Source organism: Cotesia glomerata, linkage group LG4 (assembly GCF_020080835.1).
Source record: "Cotesia glomerata isolate CgM1 linkage group LG4, MPM_Cglom_v2.3, whole genome shotgun sequence".
Taxonomy (NCBI): domain Eukaryota; kingdom Metazoa; phylum Arthropoda; class Insecta; order Hymenoptera; family Braconidae; genus Cotesia; species Cotesia glomerata.
Window position 1 is genome coordinate 5,254,971 of NC_058161.1, and position 17,991 is coordinate 5,272,961.

The 17,991-nt window shown below is 27.0% G+C and overlaps 1 protein-coding gene across 2 annotated transcripts in view; it reads right to left on the reverse strand.

Annotated features, from left to right (window-relative positions):
* Nucleotides 1–1,240: 1,240 nt before the first annotated feature.
* Nucleotides 1,241–17,991, reverse strand: part of LOC123262632 (neuroligin-4, Y-linked) — a 338,434-nt gene continuing 321,683 nt past the window's right edge. The window contains exons 9-12 of one of the 2 annotated variants that reach the window (XM_044724914.1): nucleotides 6,243–6,394; nucleotides 4,557–4,675; nucleotides 4,334–4,464; nucleotides 1,241–2,132 (exon numbers count right to left, since the gene is read on the reverse strand). In XM_044724914.1, the coding sequence (XP_044580849.1) occupies nucleotides 1,560–2,132; nucleotides 4,334–4,464; nucleotides 4,557–4,675; nucleotides 6,243–6,394 (975 nt within the window). In that variant the 3' untranslated portion in view covers nucleotides 1,241–1,559. Of the gene's footprint in view, nucleotides 2,133–4,327; nucleotides 4,465–4,556; nucleotides 4,676–6,242; nucleotides 6,395–17,991 lie in introns of both variants that reach the window. The other variant, XM_044724913.1, reaches the window with a different exon arrangement.

Genomic DNA, 17,991 nt, shown 5'->3' on the forward strand with positions numbered 1-17,991 from the left:
TAAATACTACTAAATATTTATTTGGTGGAACTAAATAGGCTTTAATAAACGATTTAGTACCTATTACTAAATATTTGATAATGAAAAGTTTGTTGCTAAATCATTTAGTATCTGTTACTAAATTTTATTGAATATAACTAAATCCTTCTATCAGTGCATAGAAATGTCGCTACAAGTTTATCGCAAAAGAATTCCTAAAAAATGGTTTGAGTAAATGGTAAACATTTTTTATAATTTTATATTTAATAATTTAAAATCATTGTTCTAATTTTTATCAACATCTTAAAAAGTATTGTTGCTCAATTTAAGTGATAATTGATCTCTAATACCAATTTTATTAAGTATAGAATAACTATTTCCAGTATGTTTAACTCGCAGGCCTTATTACCCTACCGTATAGTAAAATAAGGCCTATTCGCAAGATTTTTGAAAAAATTTAATTTTGTGTTTGTTTATGGTGAAAATTACCATTACTTCATTATATTTTATGGCTAATGTATTAATATAAAAATTAATAGTACACGAAAAAAAGTGAACTGTAATATTCACTCGGATTCCGGTTAATTTTTATAGTTTCAAACAGTAAAGCAGACATCGGGGTGACAAAAAATATAAATATTACAGAACTTAATGTAGAAAGTATGAAAGCTACAATTTATAATTTAATATCTAAAATAAGTGATCAGTAGCTGTCACTATAGTAAATAACGACTCTTTCATCTTAAAAAATTACAGTTTTAAACAGTAAAAATTTCCATTTCAATATGTAGTCCATATTATGAGGAGAAGGGGAACTCAGATGAAAGAGAAAGGGGTCTCACTCTGGGAGAATATTTAACATTTGAAACAGTAAAAATTATACTTTTAAAATATACATTTTACCAGTCCAAGCAAGTCAATAATTACAGTTTGATTTTTAGCGTTGCATTTAAAATTTACCAGTTTTCTTTGTAAACATTGATGTTGATGGTGTTAGAAATTTACTAACTTTATTTTATACTTTTTACATATCATAAGATCATTTTTTAGGTACGAAATGATAAATATCAAAGTCTGAATTCTTAATTATTATACTTTAACATTTTAGACATTTACATATCGAATATTACTGTTTGAAATAGTAATTTCTTCCATGTAAAGAGTAAATTGTAAATATTATAAAGTGAATAGTAAAATCACGATTTTACTGTTTGAAATGGTAATTTTCAGCAGTTGATCATTACTTATTATAAATCGACTCTTATATATTACAGTTTACTTTTTTCCGTGTACATTTTAATAATTAAATGCAATATTTTCGATTTTTTTTCAAAATCTCCCATAGCTAGGCCTTATTACACGCCGATACCTTACAATCTAGATTTTTCTAGCTACTATCTGAAATTTTTTTTAACTACAGATATCACTGAGTATAATCTGAGATGATATCCAGTGTCATCTTGTTCTTTCCGTGTGATTTTCTTTATTAATTGTTTATTTATTAATATACTTTTCAATCATCCGTAGAATGAAGAAGTCGAGATGATCCGAGAACAGCTCGATGAGCTGTTGTCCTAAAGTCAGACCCTCAGTTCTTCCATTATCTGCTGGTGGTTTTGCCCTTTCTTCAGCGTTCCTACCGCAGACATGGGCATGTTCTCCTGTTGAAGCTGATTGGGGCTCATTATCAAATTTTGGCCTGCCTGGGGCTTTGCGGGTTTTGTGTTTTTTGGCGGAGGAGGCGGCATAGGCACGAGACAGGAGTTGTTTTGCAGGTCTGCAAAATCTGGAGGCGGCATGTGTTGGATGTGGTGACGGTCTGACGGTTTTGTCTCCAGCTCTCCGCAGATGTTATTGGGCATTTGCCCGTTTTCTTGCCGCTTTTTCGGGCAGTGGTGCTGGTTTTTATCGCGTTGATAGTAAACACCGGCGAATATTAACACGTTTAGTATTAATAAACTGCAACCGATGGCTATTGTCACACTGAGTGCGGTGGAGTACGCCGCGAAACCATCCTCAGGTTGCGGTGTTGTTTCTTCGAGCGTTAATTCATTTGATGAGCTCGTTGTTGTGTTTGGTACGCGTTCGGTTGTTATTTCAATGGTTGTTAGTTTTGTTGTTGTTGGTATCCTTTGTATAAACCGCGGTGGGACCTAGACACAAGTTTAGATTTATTATTCATTTATTTAAAGTGCTTTTTGTGGTTTTAATTTTTTTTTAAATACTTTTTTATTAAATTGTATTATTTTTGTTAATTATTGAAAAATATTTTAATTTAATTGATAATTTTATAAATAAATAAAATTTTACTTAATTCAATAATGACTTTTATTAAATTGCACTGTACTTTCTTAACTATTGAAGTTTTTAAAGATATAAGCTCATCCCGATGTTACACTCATCAAGAACTTTCATTTGAGTACCCACATGCATTTTGATATATTTTTCATATATACATATATATAATATATATGAAATATATGAAAAATTGATGTGGGTACTCAAATGAAAGGTCTCGATAAGTATAATGTCGGGGTGAGCTTATATCTTTAAAAATATCAGCAGTTTACAAAATACAAGGTCATTTTTTAATTATTGATATTTTTAAAGACGCAATCTCATCCTGATGTTACACTCATCAAGAGCTTTCATTTGAGTACCCACATGCATTTTGATATATTTTTCATATATTGCATATATATATATTGCATATATATATATATATATATATATATATATATATATATATATATATATATATATGCATATATATATATATATATATATATATATATATATATATATATATATATATATATAATATACATGAAATATATGAAAAATTGATGTGGGTACTCAAATGAAAGGTCTCGATGAGTGTAATGTCGGGGTGAACTTATATCTTTAAAAATGTCAATAGTTCACAAGATATTTGTTAAATTGCCTTGTACTTTCTTAACTATTGACGGTTTTAAAGATGTAAGCTCATCCCGATGTTACACTCATCAAGAGCTTTCATTTGAGTACCCACATGCATTTTTATATATTTTTCATATATACATAAATATAATATATATGAAACATGAAAAATTGATGTGGGTACTCAAATGAAAGATCTCGATCACACAGTAAAAAATTTTTCGTCATTTTGTAGAGTGTTAAAATTTTTGTGTTGAATATTACACTCTCGTGTGTAGAATTTAACATTCTCATGTGTTGATTTAATAATTTAACACACTAGAATGTTAAATTCTACATACTAGAATGTAATATTCAACACACAAATTTAAACACTCTACAAAATGGCGGAATAGTATATTACATCTAGGGCAGTAAAATAAGAAATGTCTCAGATCACATGTAATTGTTGTCCGAGGCGAAGCCGAGGTCAATAAACATGTGATCTGAGGCGCTATTACTGCCCGTGGTGTGCTACTATTTTCTCCTCGACGGAGGCGGAAAGCGGCATTTTCGTTTAGCGCAGCGGGAGGAAAATTGACGCTTTCCGCCCGGAGGTGAGAAAAATTTTTACTGTGCAGTGTAACATCGGGATGAGCTTATATCTTTAAAAATGTCAATATTTCACCAGATAAAAGATTATTTCTTAATTATGTATCTAGAGACAGAGCATTTTCAAATGTAGCCTAAATACTTATCATAATAAATTGACTATTGGTGAGAATGATGTGAAACCTTGAAAAGACACAAATTCAAGTCAAGAACTTTGCAATAACATTAAGTTTCACTAAAAAAACCGATTTTATCATATAAATCTGGAGACAAAATTTTTCTTACTCTCTTAATAATATAGATTAAATTGTCAGTTTTTTGTTTATATAAATGTAATTTTTTTTTTCCATAAAAAATTGATTTTTTAAAGAGTATAATTGTTTTTTTATTTCTTCTTTAGCATAAAATATTTTTCAGTTCAATATTTCGCTTATTGTTAATAAAAAATATGAAAGAATTTCAATATAAAATTAACTTGAAGAAATATTTTATCTTTAATAAAGAAGAAAAAATTTTTAATTAAATAAAATTTATTAAAATCAAGAAAATTTTCTTAGTACAAAGATTTTTCTACTTAATACAGATTTTTTTTTGGATCAAGTTTACTTTTTTCTTATCAGTCTATAAACTCATACATTCTTCATTTTAATATTAAAATTTTTGATGAAACAGAATAATGTCAAAAGAGAAGACGATCAAAGTATTTCTTCAAACAATATTTCAAGGAAATAAATTAATTACTTCTAGAATTCTATCATTAAAAATTCTTTCATCAATATCAATAATTTAATAAATTCAATAAAAAAGTATTAAAAAAAATAAAAAAAAATTCATTTACTTTTACCTGCTCAGCATCTAACAGATGATGAGAGCGCGGAACGTCATCTCCACCCGGCTTGTGAAGATCCGGTACTAGGTTTAACCAGAAAGATAACCTGTGCGCCCGGTAATGATTTTTTAACTTTGGTTTTGTGTCTGAAAATCAAAAACAAATTATTTAAGTTTCTTATTAATGGTTGCAAGTTAGAATAAAAATTTTTTTTTGCTCTGCAGAAGAAGATAATTACCTATATTAAGATAGTTTTTATGTGTGGCTTCATAAGCCGTCCAGAGTATATTTTTTAATTTGGTCCGCTCAGGACGAGTGCCTCCTGGACCGGTATCCGGAGTTCCTTCGTTGGGATTCCTGTAAAATTAAAATAATTTTATTAAATAACTTCAAAAAAATTGAGGAGAGAAATCGCTTTAGAAATTATAGAAAAGTTTAATTTTTTTTCATATTTTGAGAACATAAAATATTGAAAAGTATAATGGGAAAAGGACAAATTAAAATATTAAATATTTCTCTAAAAATTAAAATTAAAATTAAATAAAAATTAAAATATTAAATATTAAAAAATTGAAAAAATTATATTTTCAGATTGTAATTATTACAGATTTTGTAAGAATTACATTATGAAATGTAAATATTATATTGAAAGCTCTGAAAATTAACATTCAAAGTTTGAATTTATAAAAATGTTGTTTCGAACTGCAATTTTTCAGTTTTTATATAAAGCGACGCTTATTACTATTTATAATGTAATTTTTCTTTTTTTCTTTTTTCCGTGTAATTTTTTATCGTCCTGAAATTTTAAACGCGCTTTTTTCAAAACTGAATTTTTAAAAACTGCTCGTGCTATAACTCTAAAAGTTATTGATCCATTTAGATATAATTTTATTCTGCTTTTCTCAATATCATTTTTAAAAGAATTTATTATCGTCTTGAAATTTTAAACGCACGTTTTTCAAAACATTATTTTTAAAAACTGCTCGTCCTGTAACTCTAAAAGTTATTGATCTATTTAGATGAAATTTTATTCTGCTTTTCTTAATATCATTTTCGAAAAGATGAACCTTAAATTAAAAAAATTTTGTCTAATTGAACAAATTTTTTGAAATAAACAAATTTCAACCAATATAATAAAAAATTTGTCCTTTTTTTTACTGAGCTTAATTAATTTTATACTTTTTTATATTTTAAAACTTTATTTTTCTTCTTCATATGTCAGAAATATATAGATATTTTTTTTCTCGTCAATAGAAAAAGAGTGACAAGTGCAGCTTTTTTAGAGTTTGCGCCAGAATAGCCCGAAAAAAATTTTACTGACCCATTTTGTAAAGAAAAAAAAGAACTGTTTTTGTACTCTTCAAAGTTTAAATAAAATATGATACTGAATTTAGAAGACATCTAAAAATTTTTTAGATTTTTGTAAAAATTAAATTGTAGTAAAAAAATTTAATAAAAAAATTCCACAAGTAGAAATTAAAAAAAATTATAAGTGTGAATTTTTAAAAATTATAAGTGTGAATTTTCAAAAATATTTTTTTAATAATAATTTATTTATTATCAAAATTTAAAAAATTGTTAGACGTTGCTAATTTCAGTATCATAATAAAATGATGTTAAAACTTGAAAATTATGATTTTTTTATCATTCATAAAAAAAATGAATAATTTTGAGCCGTTTAAAGAAATGTCCCGCTTCAATAAAACAGAAATTTAATTTAAATTTTAATTTAACAATACAATTTAGGATAACAGTTGTCATTATTATTACTAAAGTAATTTATTCTATAAAAATAATATTAACATAACTCATAACGTTGGATAAATGTTTACATTTTAGTGGTACCGAGTAGCAGCAGCAGGAGGCAGATGAGATCAACAACATTTAAAGCAGGTATACTTTACTTAATATTTTATGTACTTACCCGGTACGAGCGAAGTTTGTGAGATATAATATAACACTTTCAGACAACGTTATCTCTGCCCTTGTATAATTCTTAGGCCAGTGAGCTAAACCACCTACTAATGGAGCTCCGAAGAAGTATGGAAGTTCCTCGCCGTGGATACACCCCAGTCGCTGTAAACAACAAAATTTAAATAAATAAATACTCCCACTATAACGGAGATTGTCTTATAAATCATAAACAGTGAAACCGGCATCACTGAAACTTTAAAACATAATGTGGTGAGTTAACGTTGTTATTTAATAATCTTAATAATAATAATAATAACTAGCAACCTGCAGTCACGATGTGGCTGCCGAGAATTACAAATTGTGAATAAAATAACTTTGGCTTAATTATTTTTTGATCTCAAAATAACAGTTTGGATAATTTTAACGTAAACTTTTAAAGTAAATCAATTTTCAATTATTTAAGGAAAAATGTCATGAAAAAAAATTATAGAACCAATAAACTATTCAAAATTTCTCCAAAAACTTTATAGAAAAAATTTACTATTACAAAAAAATATATAAAATCTTAACATGGCACAAATTTGGTTCAAGAGCTTTTTGATGATACCAATTTTAATTATCGCTAAAAAAAAATAGCAAACACCGAAAAGAAATAAATTTAGATCACGACATTTTTGCTAAATTTAACTTTAAAAATTCTTTTTGAAATAAAAATATACCCATCAAAAATTTTTCCTTCTCTTAATTATTATATGGATTAATATTTTATAAATAATGAAGTTGATATGTAAAAAAACAAACTAAATAAACAAAAAAAATTTTATTGAGCTTGAAATTCTAACTTATTTATAACTACTTAAAAAATTTATTATAATAAAGTGCTTTTTAATATTTTAATAATGAGTCTACTTTTAACAATATTTGTCAATAAAACATTTACAACAATGTCACAACTGCTGTCGTATTTTAGCATTTTTTTTTGTTTAAAGTTTATTTATTATTAGTAATAGTCTTACATTTTTTCTTAAGTCTAAATAAACTAAATAAAAAAACTTCCTAATCTAATTTTATTTTTAGTAAAAATGATTGTTGTTATCAGTACTCGTTTCCTGATAGATTCTTTTTTTTTGAGATATTTTAGTCTTTGTTTATCAATAAGATCTAAAGTTTTTTGTTGATCTATCGATCGTTTTTTGTTGAGCTGTGTAGGAAAAAAATTTTTTATAAAAACCCGAGCTTAAATCATAAATTTCGTATTTAAGCATCGGTGCGGCCGTGTGACAAAAGTTGCGCGGAACCCTACACAGAAAGAAAAATTTCTTGACTGGAGAACAAAATTCTTGGCTCAAAAAAATTTTCGGGTGCTTAAAGGAAGACCGAAGTAATTTTTTCTTAATTCAAATTATCATAAATACTTGATACAATAAATTTTTATATTTGATCGAGATTTTTAGATACTTTAGGGAAGCAGCGCCACCTACTTCAGCTGAGAAAAAAATTTTCTCACAAAATTTTCAAGAGAAAATTTTTCTCTTGAATATTTTATACCCATTTTATATTATTTTAGCGTGCAATTATACATAATGAATGAAAAAAAAATGATTCAATATTATTTGATCTTCCCATTTGACATATTAATCAATAAAAATATTCATGAAAATTTACTTCTATCTTTATATTTAATTTTTTGGAGTAAGAGAGAAATTTTCTCAAGACAAGAAAATTTACTTCTATTAAAAACTATTATCTACAGGTGAACCTAAATTTCTGAGAAGCCTATTTGTTGATGAAGACCCTGAAATTAGACGATCAGACAGATTAGCAGCAAAAAATAACGTCATGTTCAAACTTCCCAAATTTTCGAGTACCATTTATAAATATTCTTTTGTTGTTTCTGCTATCAGGTTCTGGCAAGATTTGCCACCTGAAATCCCAAACTCTCTTAGCTTAGAATCATTTAAATCGAAACTATTTGATTTTCTTTTAAGTTTAGATTAGCTAGATTTCTATTTAAGTTTAGATTAGCTAGATTTCTATTTACAATTATTGTACTATACTAGTAAAGTAAAAATTGTGTATATTAAGATACTAAAAACTGTAATCATGCTACTCTTTCTGAATGCACTTAAATATTACGTTTAGCTACGATATACTTCTAATTTAAATTATATTGTTTATAAATATTACAAAATTTTATATGTAACCAATACTTCAAATCTCATTTTATTACTTATGTGAAACTAAATTATATGTATTTTACTTTTTGCTATTTGGCTCTATGCCTTGGCATTTAAATTTCAATAAATAAATAAATAAAAACTAATTTTTTGGAGCAAGAGGCTGAATTTTCTCAAAACAAAAAGATTTTTTTGTCTTAAATAAATTTTCTTGGATCAAGATATGTATTTCTTAAAGCAAGAGAATTAATTTTGTTGGAATAAATAAATTTTTTTCAAAAAAAAATTTTTTTTCGCTCTAGAAAATAATTAGGAAGAAAAATATTTTCTTGGCTCAAATGAACTTTTTTTTCTGTGTATTTTCAACATTAAGATAAAAATTATTGTTTTTGAAGCTGGAGTTCCGGGAGTCGAAACTTTTTTTCAGAAATTTCCTCTTTAAGAATTTTTTTCCGATTTTTGATATCACCTATAGTTATTGTGTTATTTACGAAAAACTGAGATTTTTTATTTTGTTTATGTTTTCGTTAATAACAAATTGAAATTATTATTTAAAAAATAAAAAAAAGTGATTGCTCGTGTTTTTATCACAATTTCTAAGATTTTTATTAGCAAATTTACCTAACCAAAATTTCCATTACTATATAACTTAGTTAATGGTTATCATTCTAACATAGGAATAAGATCTATTTTTTTTTCTCCGTGTAAATTCAAGCGAAGTTAATAAAAAGGTCTAATATTAATTATTATTATTATTTTTTTTTTAATAATAATAATATTTATTGTTTGTTAGCTTTGCTATTTACAATTTACAATATATATAAACATAAATAATTTCTTTGAAATAAATAAATACAATAATTACATATATACATTCTTAATAACTATTTATATTTTTAAAACGATCAACATTATTTATACTATAATTTTTGAGCTCTATTTTAAATATATTTACTCGCTTTTCGTTTATTATATCACATGGTAATTTGTTATACCAATGTAGACCTCTATATACAATTGTTTTTTCCGCAGTAATTGTTTTTGTTTTTCTTATTTTAAATTTGAATTTATTTCTAGTTTCATAATACTTCTCATTTTTTGTTAGTTCTCTGTAGTTCTTTAAAATGTCAGGTGGTTTCCTACCTCATTAAAATCTCCCAATATGTCAAGTTTCATTAAAGACTGAGTAGTAACTCTCTAACCGACAGTACTACCTTAATAAATCAATTGCATAATGCTTTGATGTTAATTTGAAAAAATGAATACAATTTAATTCAACGCCAGATTTAATTATGGATAATACTTGGAAACATAAATTTATTATTTGAATAAATTAGACCTTGAATTAATTAAATCCAAGTGAGTATGCATACAAATTTTCTCAATTATATAAGCGTGCATTTTTATTAATTGTAAGTTAAATTAACTCAAAAGTAAAAAAATTTTCTAGATCAATATTTTTATTTCAATCTTCAATATTTAACAGCTTGAGAACACTAACACGGTGTTCGCGATAATAAATTTATTCACTGAGAGAATTTCAGAGCAAATATTCTTCTATCGATTGCTATATAAATTACCCAGAGCCTGAGTAAACCTGTACGAAAAAACTACAAATTGCTGTTCCGTGTAGCACCACGTTGATCCGAACTAGAGTTTGTAGAAACTATATTATTTTTGCGCACGGCAAATATTATAGTTTCGAGTAAGATTTTTTTTATAATTCAATATTGGTTAATTTAAAGTGAAGTTTGATTTTTGTGATAGCAAGCAATGGAAATCTAACACTTTTTTCAATTTAATTTTATCAAATACTATCAGAAAATTTTTTTTCAGATCTTCACACTTTTTACAAGCTTCAAATTTATTATTAAATAAGTATTAAAAAAAAAATACAAATTGATGATAATAATTATTATTTGTTGCTAAATGTAAAATAAAAAAAAAAAAAGCAAAACATTGCGTCAGGCGCATGGGTTCGAACCCCGACGAAACGAGCGGAAACGACGAGTCTACACCGGCGCGGCCGACGACCAATGTGTACTTGGCCGTATTTTGACGTTGTACATAAAGTACAAAAAAAACACCGTAGAATCTTGTGTCAAATTCACGTTTGAACATTCAATAAAACTACTCAATTCAGAAAAAATAATTTTAAATTAATGTAAAACATAATTTTCTCAAATAAAGATAGTTCCTACTATTAGCGTCACTGTAAACTTATTTAGTCACCAATTTTATTGAGCTAAACACTGAATATTTTAATAATATTTAAAGTGAATTATTATAAATCCCATAAATGGACAATAAAAAAAAATTAATTCATTCAAGAAAAATATTATTTCCAAGAAAATTATTTTTAAGCCGGTTGTCTTTATTCAAGAATGTTTTGTTTTGAAATTAATTTTTTTTTAACGAAGAGAAATTTGAAGTCAGAGGATTAATAATAATATATCTATAAAAGTAAAATTTTTTGGTTTCAGAAATAGAAAACTTTAACCGAAAATTTGTTCTTTTTAATTTTTATTTATTTGAAATAAAAATGAAAATTTACTATTTTTAAATGAACATTTATTTATTTAATAACATTTTAGTTAATATGAAATAAAATTGGAATAATCAATAATTAAAAAATTTTTTTTTTAATGTGAAGCTATAACTAAGTAAACATTATCATAAATTTTCTTAATTAATTTCTTCATTATAAGCTGTTGTAATTTTATAATTTTCCATAAGAGCATTGTTTGCGTTTCTCTACATGAAAAGACAAAAAAAAATATTCATTCAATGAAAATATTTACTCCAAGAAAATTATTTGTAATGGGTTTTTTCTTCAAAATAGCAAAAAAAAGGAAAGTTTTCAAAGCAATCTAATCAAATACTATCAGAAAAGTCTTTTTTATTTAAATCTTCACACTTTTTGAAAAATTTAAATTTATTATTAAAGTATTAAAATAAAAATGCAAATTGATGATACTAATTATTATTTGTTGTTAAATGTAAAAAAAAAAAAAAAGCAAAACATTGCGTCAGACGCATGGGTTCGAACCCCGACGAAACGAGCGGAAACGACGAGTCCACACCGGCGCGGCCGACGACCAATGTGTACTTGGCCGTATTTTGACGTTGTACATAAAGTACAAAAAAACAGTAAAATCTTGTGTCAAATTCACGGTTGAACATTCAATAAAACTACTTAATTAAAAAAAAATATTTTCAAATTAATTTAAACATAATTTTCTTAAATAAAGATAGTTTCTACTTTTAGCGTGACTGTAAACTAATTTAGTCACCAATTTTATTAAGCCAAACAATGAATATTTTAATATTTAAAATGAATGATTTTAAATCCCATGAATGGACAATAAAAAAAATAATTTACTCAAAAGAAATATTATTTCCAAGAAAATATTTTGTAGCCAGTTGCCTTTATTCAAGAATGTTTTGTTTTGAAAGTTATTTTTTTTTAACGAAGAGAAATTTGAAGTCAAAGGATCAATAATAATATATTTATAAAAGTAAAATTTTTTGGTTTCGGAAATAGAAAATTTTAACCAAAAATTTGTTCTTTTCAATTTTTATTTATTTGAAATAAAAATAAATATTATTTTTAAATGAACATTTATTTACTTAATAATATTTAATTTAATATGAACTAAAATTTGAATAATAAATAATTTGAAAACTTTTTTTTAAATATGAAGCTAAAACTAAGTAAAAATTATCATAAGTTTTCATAATAATACTTCAATTTTTAATTCAAGGATTTTTCGTCTTGATTTTTTTTTTTATTAATATTAATTTTATTTAAGCTTAGTCAATTATATAAATAATTCATGACTCTGAAAATTTATCAGTGAAATTCATGTTAAGAATTTTCTTTACCGTAGTCGCTAATCGGCAGTCTCTCATTACACGTTAATTCGTAGCTTGAATTTAAGAATAGTAAAATAAATTCGAATTGACAAGAGCCGCAGTGGCGAAAGTGGTAACGCGCCAGAACGGTTTAGGCCTAAACAATTCTTATCGGTGATTGCTTCCATAAAATGGTAACTACGGCATTTCTTCGTTTATGGAAGCTCTCATTTGAAGAATAGTTGTAGAATCCATCGTAGGATGCGTTAGTCCTTTGTCATCCACTAGCCGTAATTTTCGGGGCTTAACGCGCGCCAAAAGCCCTCGGTAATCTGGAGTTCTCGGTTCGAATCCGAGCTGCGGTAATTTTTTTATCAATGTATATTTCTTTTAATTTTTTTTTTCTTAAAGTCCATGCACAGAAAAAAAGGTTCACTTGAGCCAAGAAAATATTTTTTTTCCTCATTATTTTCTTGAGTGAAAAAAAATTTTTTTTTTGACAAGAAATTTCACTTATTCCAACAAAATTAATTCTTTTGCTTTAAGAAATACGTATCTTGATCCAAGAAAATTTATTTAAGTCAAGAAAATCTTGTTGTTTTGAGAAAATTCAGCCTCGTGCTCCAAAAAATTTAGTTCTTGATACACAGTAAAAAATTTTTCGTCATTGTGTAGAATGTTAAAATTTGTGTGTTGAATATTAACATTCTAGTGTGTTAAATCATTAAATCAACACATGAGAATGTTAAATTCTGCACACTAGAGTGTAAATATTCAACACTCAAATTTTAACACTCTACACAATTTTTTACTGTGTAGAAGTTAATTTTCTTGTCTTGAGAAAATTTCTCTCTTGGTCCAAAAAATTAAATATAAAGATAGAAGTAAATTTTCATCAATATTTTTATTGATTAACATGTCAAATGGGAAGATCAAATAATATTGAATCATTTTTCTTCATTCAATATGTATAATTGCACGCTAAAATAATATAAAATGGGTATCAAATATTTAAGAGAAAAATTTTCTCAAGGTGAGAAAATTTTTTTCTCAGCTGAAATAGGTGGCGCTGCTTCCCTAAAGTATCTAAAAATATTGATCAAATATAAAAATTTATTGTATCAAGTATTTATGATATTTGAATTAAGAAAAAATGACTTCCAGCAAGAATAGAATTTCAAGAAAAATTTTTACTTCGGCCTACACAACTTCGGTCTTCCTTTAACCCTTCAGCACTCTCGAAAAACGATTTACTATCATTACTCGCGCGATGAGAAAAACTCTCACGCCTTATGTGGAAGCGCACGCATGCTTATAGTCCCTTTAATTTAAAAAATCTTAAATAAAATAAATTTCTTAAAACAAAAAAAAAATGACTTATTTAAAAATAATATTTAATAATAATACATCCAAACACAAATGCACTCTTACGGGAACCTCCGAACTGTACCGATCAGATCCGATTTTTAAATTCTGACCCCTCTACTTTACTATTGTGATGAGAAAATATCTCACAGAGTTAATAAAATTTATTTTATTTTTTTATAGTATAGAACAATTAAAATAATAATATTGCAATCTGAAATAATATTAATTTTTTGACAGATAGAAAAAAAATCACATAGTCATTCCATTTGAAATTTGAAAGAAAATTTGAGTTATTGATGAGCGTGAGAGAAAATCTCATAGCGAAAGTGCTGAAGGGTTTAGCACCTGAAAATTTTCTTGAGCCAAGAATTGCACGCCTAATAGCGCTAATCGCGTGAGGTTGTGCTTTATATATACTCGACTCGTCAAGGTCAAGCAATTTCGTGATCTTTAAATGCCTCTATCACAACCATATTACACTTATACAATGATATAAGTAGATGTACACTGAAAAAACACTTAAATTAAGCCATCTTTTACTTTCTAAAATCATTTCATGTTGTTATTTAGAAAAAAAAAAACGTTTTGAAAAAAATTTTACGTGGACGTCCGGATGTCAACCCATTTTGGATGTACCAACGATTACTCCCGAACAAATTGATATTTCAAGACCGGACCTTTTTTATTAGTTTAAGAATTCGATGAACTGGGTCCGTATTTTTTATCAATGGCCTAGTTTACGTATTTTTTTTTTTATTGAATTTTTATTATAATTCACTACGATACAACCGTACAAAGCCAAACGAACTTTGCTGATTTGTCACGTGGAAACTATGGCGCCACTTGATCAAGCTAGATTTTTTTAGACTGCGTGCGCATATGGTAAGAAAAAAGGGCGCCGATATTTAAAAAAAAAAAAATAAAAAATACTCTGTAAGAAATTACTTAATGATAATTTTTTTTTTTTAATCAATTACACAATTAATTTTTTTCTTAAAAAATGAATGAGCGTTATGAGGCGTGAACTTTTGGATTTTCCAAACTTTTTTGTTCTCTTGTCAAGAAATTTTTCTTTCTGTGTGACGAAAAAAATCGAATTTTTTTTCGGATCCTAATTTAAAATCCAGAGATTTTTTTTAATTAAAAAATTTATCTCTACTTTGATTAAAATTTTAATAAATCACCTAAAATTTAAAGTACGCTTGATTCCCGACAAAGACTTACGAGTTTTCAAAAGTTACGTTTTATTTTTTACAAGACTTACAAGATATTTTTAAAAGCACAAAAAAACATCTGAAAATTTAATTATCTCTTCTGAAATATTAAAAGAGCTTAGCAATAAAAGAGTTGATTCTTTAAAGTTTCCATAGCAGTCAAACGTACAAAGAGCATAAAATTTGATCCGCTTTAACTTAACGTTACGTTTATATATAAAGAAGGTTGTCTACGCAGGTTTTAAGCTCGCGTATTTAAAATACTAAAAATGTAGCCATCAAAAAGCACAAGATGTACATCTTCATCTCCATTTTTATCTCAAGTAAAATAATAAAACGAATGAATAAGTAACAATAAAAATGATTACGTGAATGGATTGTAAAAAAAAGGGAAAAGACGAGAATATTAAATCTGGTACTGGAAAATAGGATGAATTAATCTGAGAGCTGTACTCTCCCGGTTTAGTTATTGTACAATTTTCCTCAAGGATTTAATTTCTTAAATCTCTGCTGTAAGGGTGGATTCGCATCGTGCATTCTATCCGCAGAGACCAGAGTAAGATCCTGGGTAAATATTTCTGATACCTCTGCTCCAGGAAGAGATGCGCTCATTAAATTCTACAGACAAAGTAAGAGAGCTTCAGTTTGAGCTAAAGATGTTATACGTTCAACATCCAGCGAATCCGGGTTGTTGGCTTTACTGCGGTTTACTGCATTACATATACATTAGTATATAAACATGTTTATATTATCAAGATGTAAGGAACAACAAAGCCAAGACGATGTAGATTAAATTAAATACGTAAATAACTTGGTAATTAAATATATCCATACATATATTTACGCTTTGTTACATTCCTTACGTGACTTTGCTCGATTCAGTTAATAGTCTTGGTTAATTAATTTTGAGTGAGGTCGATACTTGGATTGACCCCCCATTCTCCTGTACATGTGTGTTATATTGTTATATATATGTATGTATTAATATATATGTATGTATGTATGGAGAAATATACCCCTTGCCTTCTGCTCTTTCTTGTCGCACTATCCTGGAAACTTTGGCGATCAGATAGCAATATGAATTACGGGTCTGCGTTATCCCACTGTCGCAAAGGTTGGGATTGGCGCCCAACGTATTGCGATCTTCAACCTTCCGGCATATCGTAGGAAACTAGGAAATTACCCGGGAAATTAGTAGGATGCTTTGAGGAATCTATTCTCCGAAGAATTCAAATTGTACTTAATTATTTAAAGTTTAAAATAACACTTTTCTTTTGCACGACTCATGATGCGAAGCATCAGAGAGTGCTTTATGATTAAAAAATTTTTTTCGCCTCATTTCGACAGCTATTTTTAGTAGATTTTATAAAAATCTAACTATTTCGGCCGTCCTCATGGCGCAACTTTGAAAAAATTTAGTCGTTTTCTGACTCAGTTTGTCGAGCTGAGTCAGAAAATGTATATAGTTCAAAAGTTTATATATGTATGTATATATATATATATATATATATATATATATATATATATATATACTAGCTGTTACTCGCCCGCTCCGTTGGGCGCTTTATAGAATTGCATTTTTAGATCTGAGAACATGAAATTTAATTAGAGTATTGTTTTGACTTGCACAGATTCCAAATTCTATCGAATTGGCATGTATTTTTTATCCATGTAATTATTCTAGCTAATATTCACTGTAACTTTTAATGTGCAATCATTATAACATTCTTGTATCTTTCTTATAAAACGAATAATTGATATGAAAAAAAAAAAATTGTAATGAGCATTGAAAGTTTCAGTTAAAGAAATGGCAGGTCTCATAAGTAAAGAAATCTGCCTAGTATATGAACACAACCAATAGAATTAAAAAATTTATTTTAAACAAATTACAATCGAATAGAATAAATTTAGTTATAATAAAAATTCATTATTTTTAAGTCAAAAAATTATAAGTTCCGGATAAGTAATCACCAACATATCATATACTAAAACCTTCTGCGAAACACGCTGCATCTTATGGTATAAATATTATTCCGATCGGTTTAGTAGTTTTCACAGTATAACCGAACAAAAAAACCGGCTCTCCATTTATTAGTATAGATTTATACGATATAACGCGGCTTGTCAGCATGATAGCGTTTTCAATTTATAACCGATTCTTCTCAAACTCAACATGCTTTATCGATCGATCAAGACCAAGGTTAAGTTCGAAGATGAGCTTAATCGGGGGAGTAATTTGGAAATGACAGGATTTTGAAATTTTGAAAATCGTAAAAATTGATGTTTTTACCACTTCAACTTGATATAATTATTGATCGAGACAAGATATCAAAATCCGGTGAAATGCATCGTAAAGCTCTTTTAATAAGCTTCAATTTCCACTACTCAGAAGTGGTAACAGCCTCAATATTACTCCTTTTACTGTTGCAGCCGTTTTAAAATTATTGTCTGCATCATAGCTTAATCATGATGTAAATTCAATAATTACGATAATGATTAGTCTTTCGTGTAATGTTTTCAGGTAATTCGTCAGTAAATATGTCACAAATTAGTTCTATATATTGTTTTCTTCAATTAAAATTTTATCCGGTTTCAAACATCTGATTGATTTGCAAATTGTTGTTCCTAAGCAGTTATTTAAAATTTAATCATTTATAATTCAAATTTTATAATCTTTGCAATTCTTTGAGATACTTTTTCTTCAAAAGTTAATTTTTTTTCTAAAATTTGTTCTAAATAGTTTTAAATTTATTATTGAATTTTGTTTTTAATTCATAAATAAGTTATACATTATTAGTGTTATCATATTATTTTATTAAAAATCAATTTTCTTTATTTGAAAAATCTACTTCCATTTCGGCTGCCGAATGGCCTTTTATTATTATAATCTTGTTAGTTTATAGAATCAAGATATTTTGTATACTACACGGAGAGACATTTATAGGAACCTTTTCAAAAATTATGGGAATGGTTTCTACAATAAAATGATCGTTATAGGTATCAATCCTATGCTCATTATGGGAACCATACCCATAGTTTGTTGGAAACACTCCTATACGATAATGGAATAGCTTTAATATATTATGGGAATGGTTCCTATAATATTATAGGAATGGTTCCTATGATATTATGGGAATGACGCACA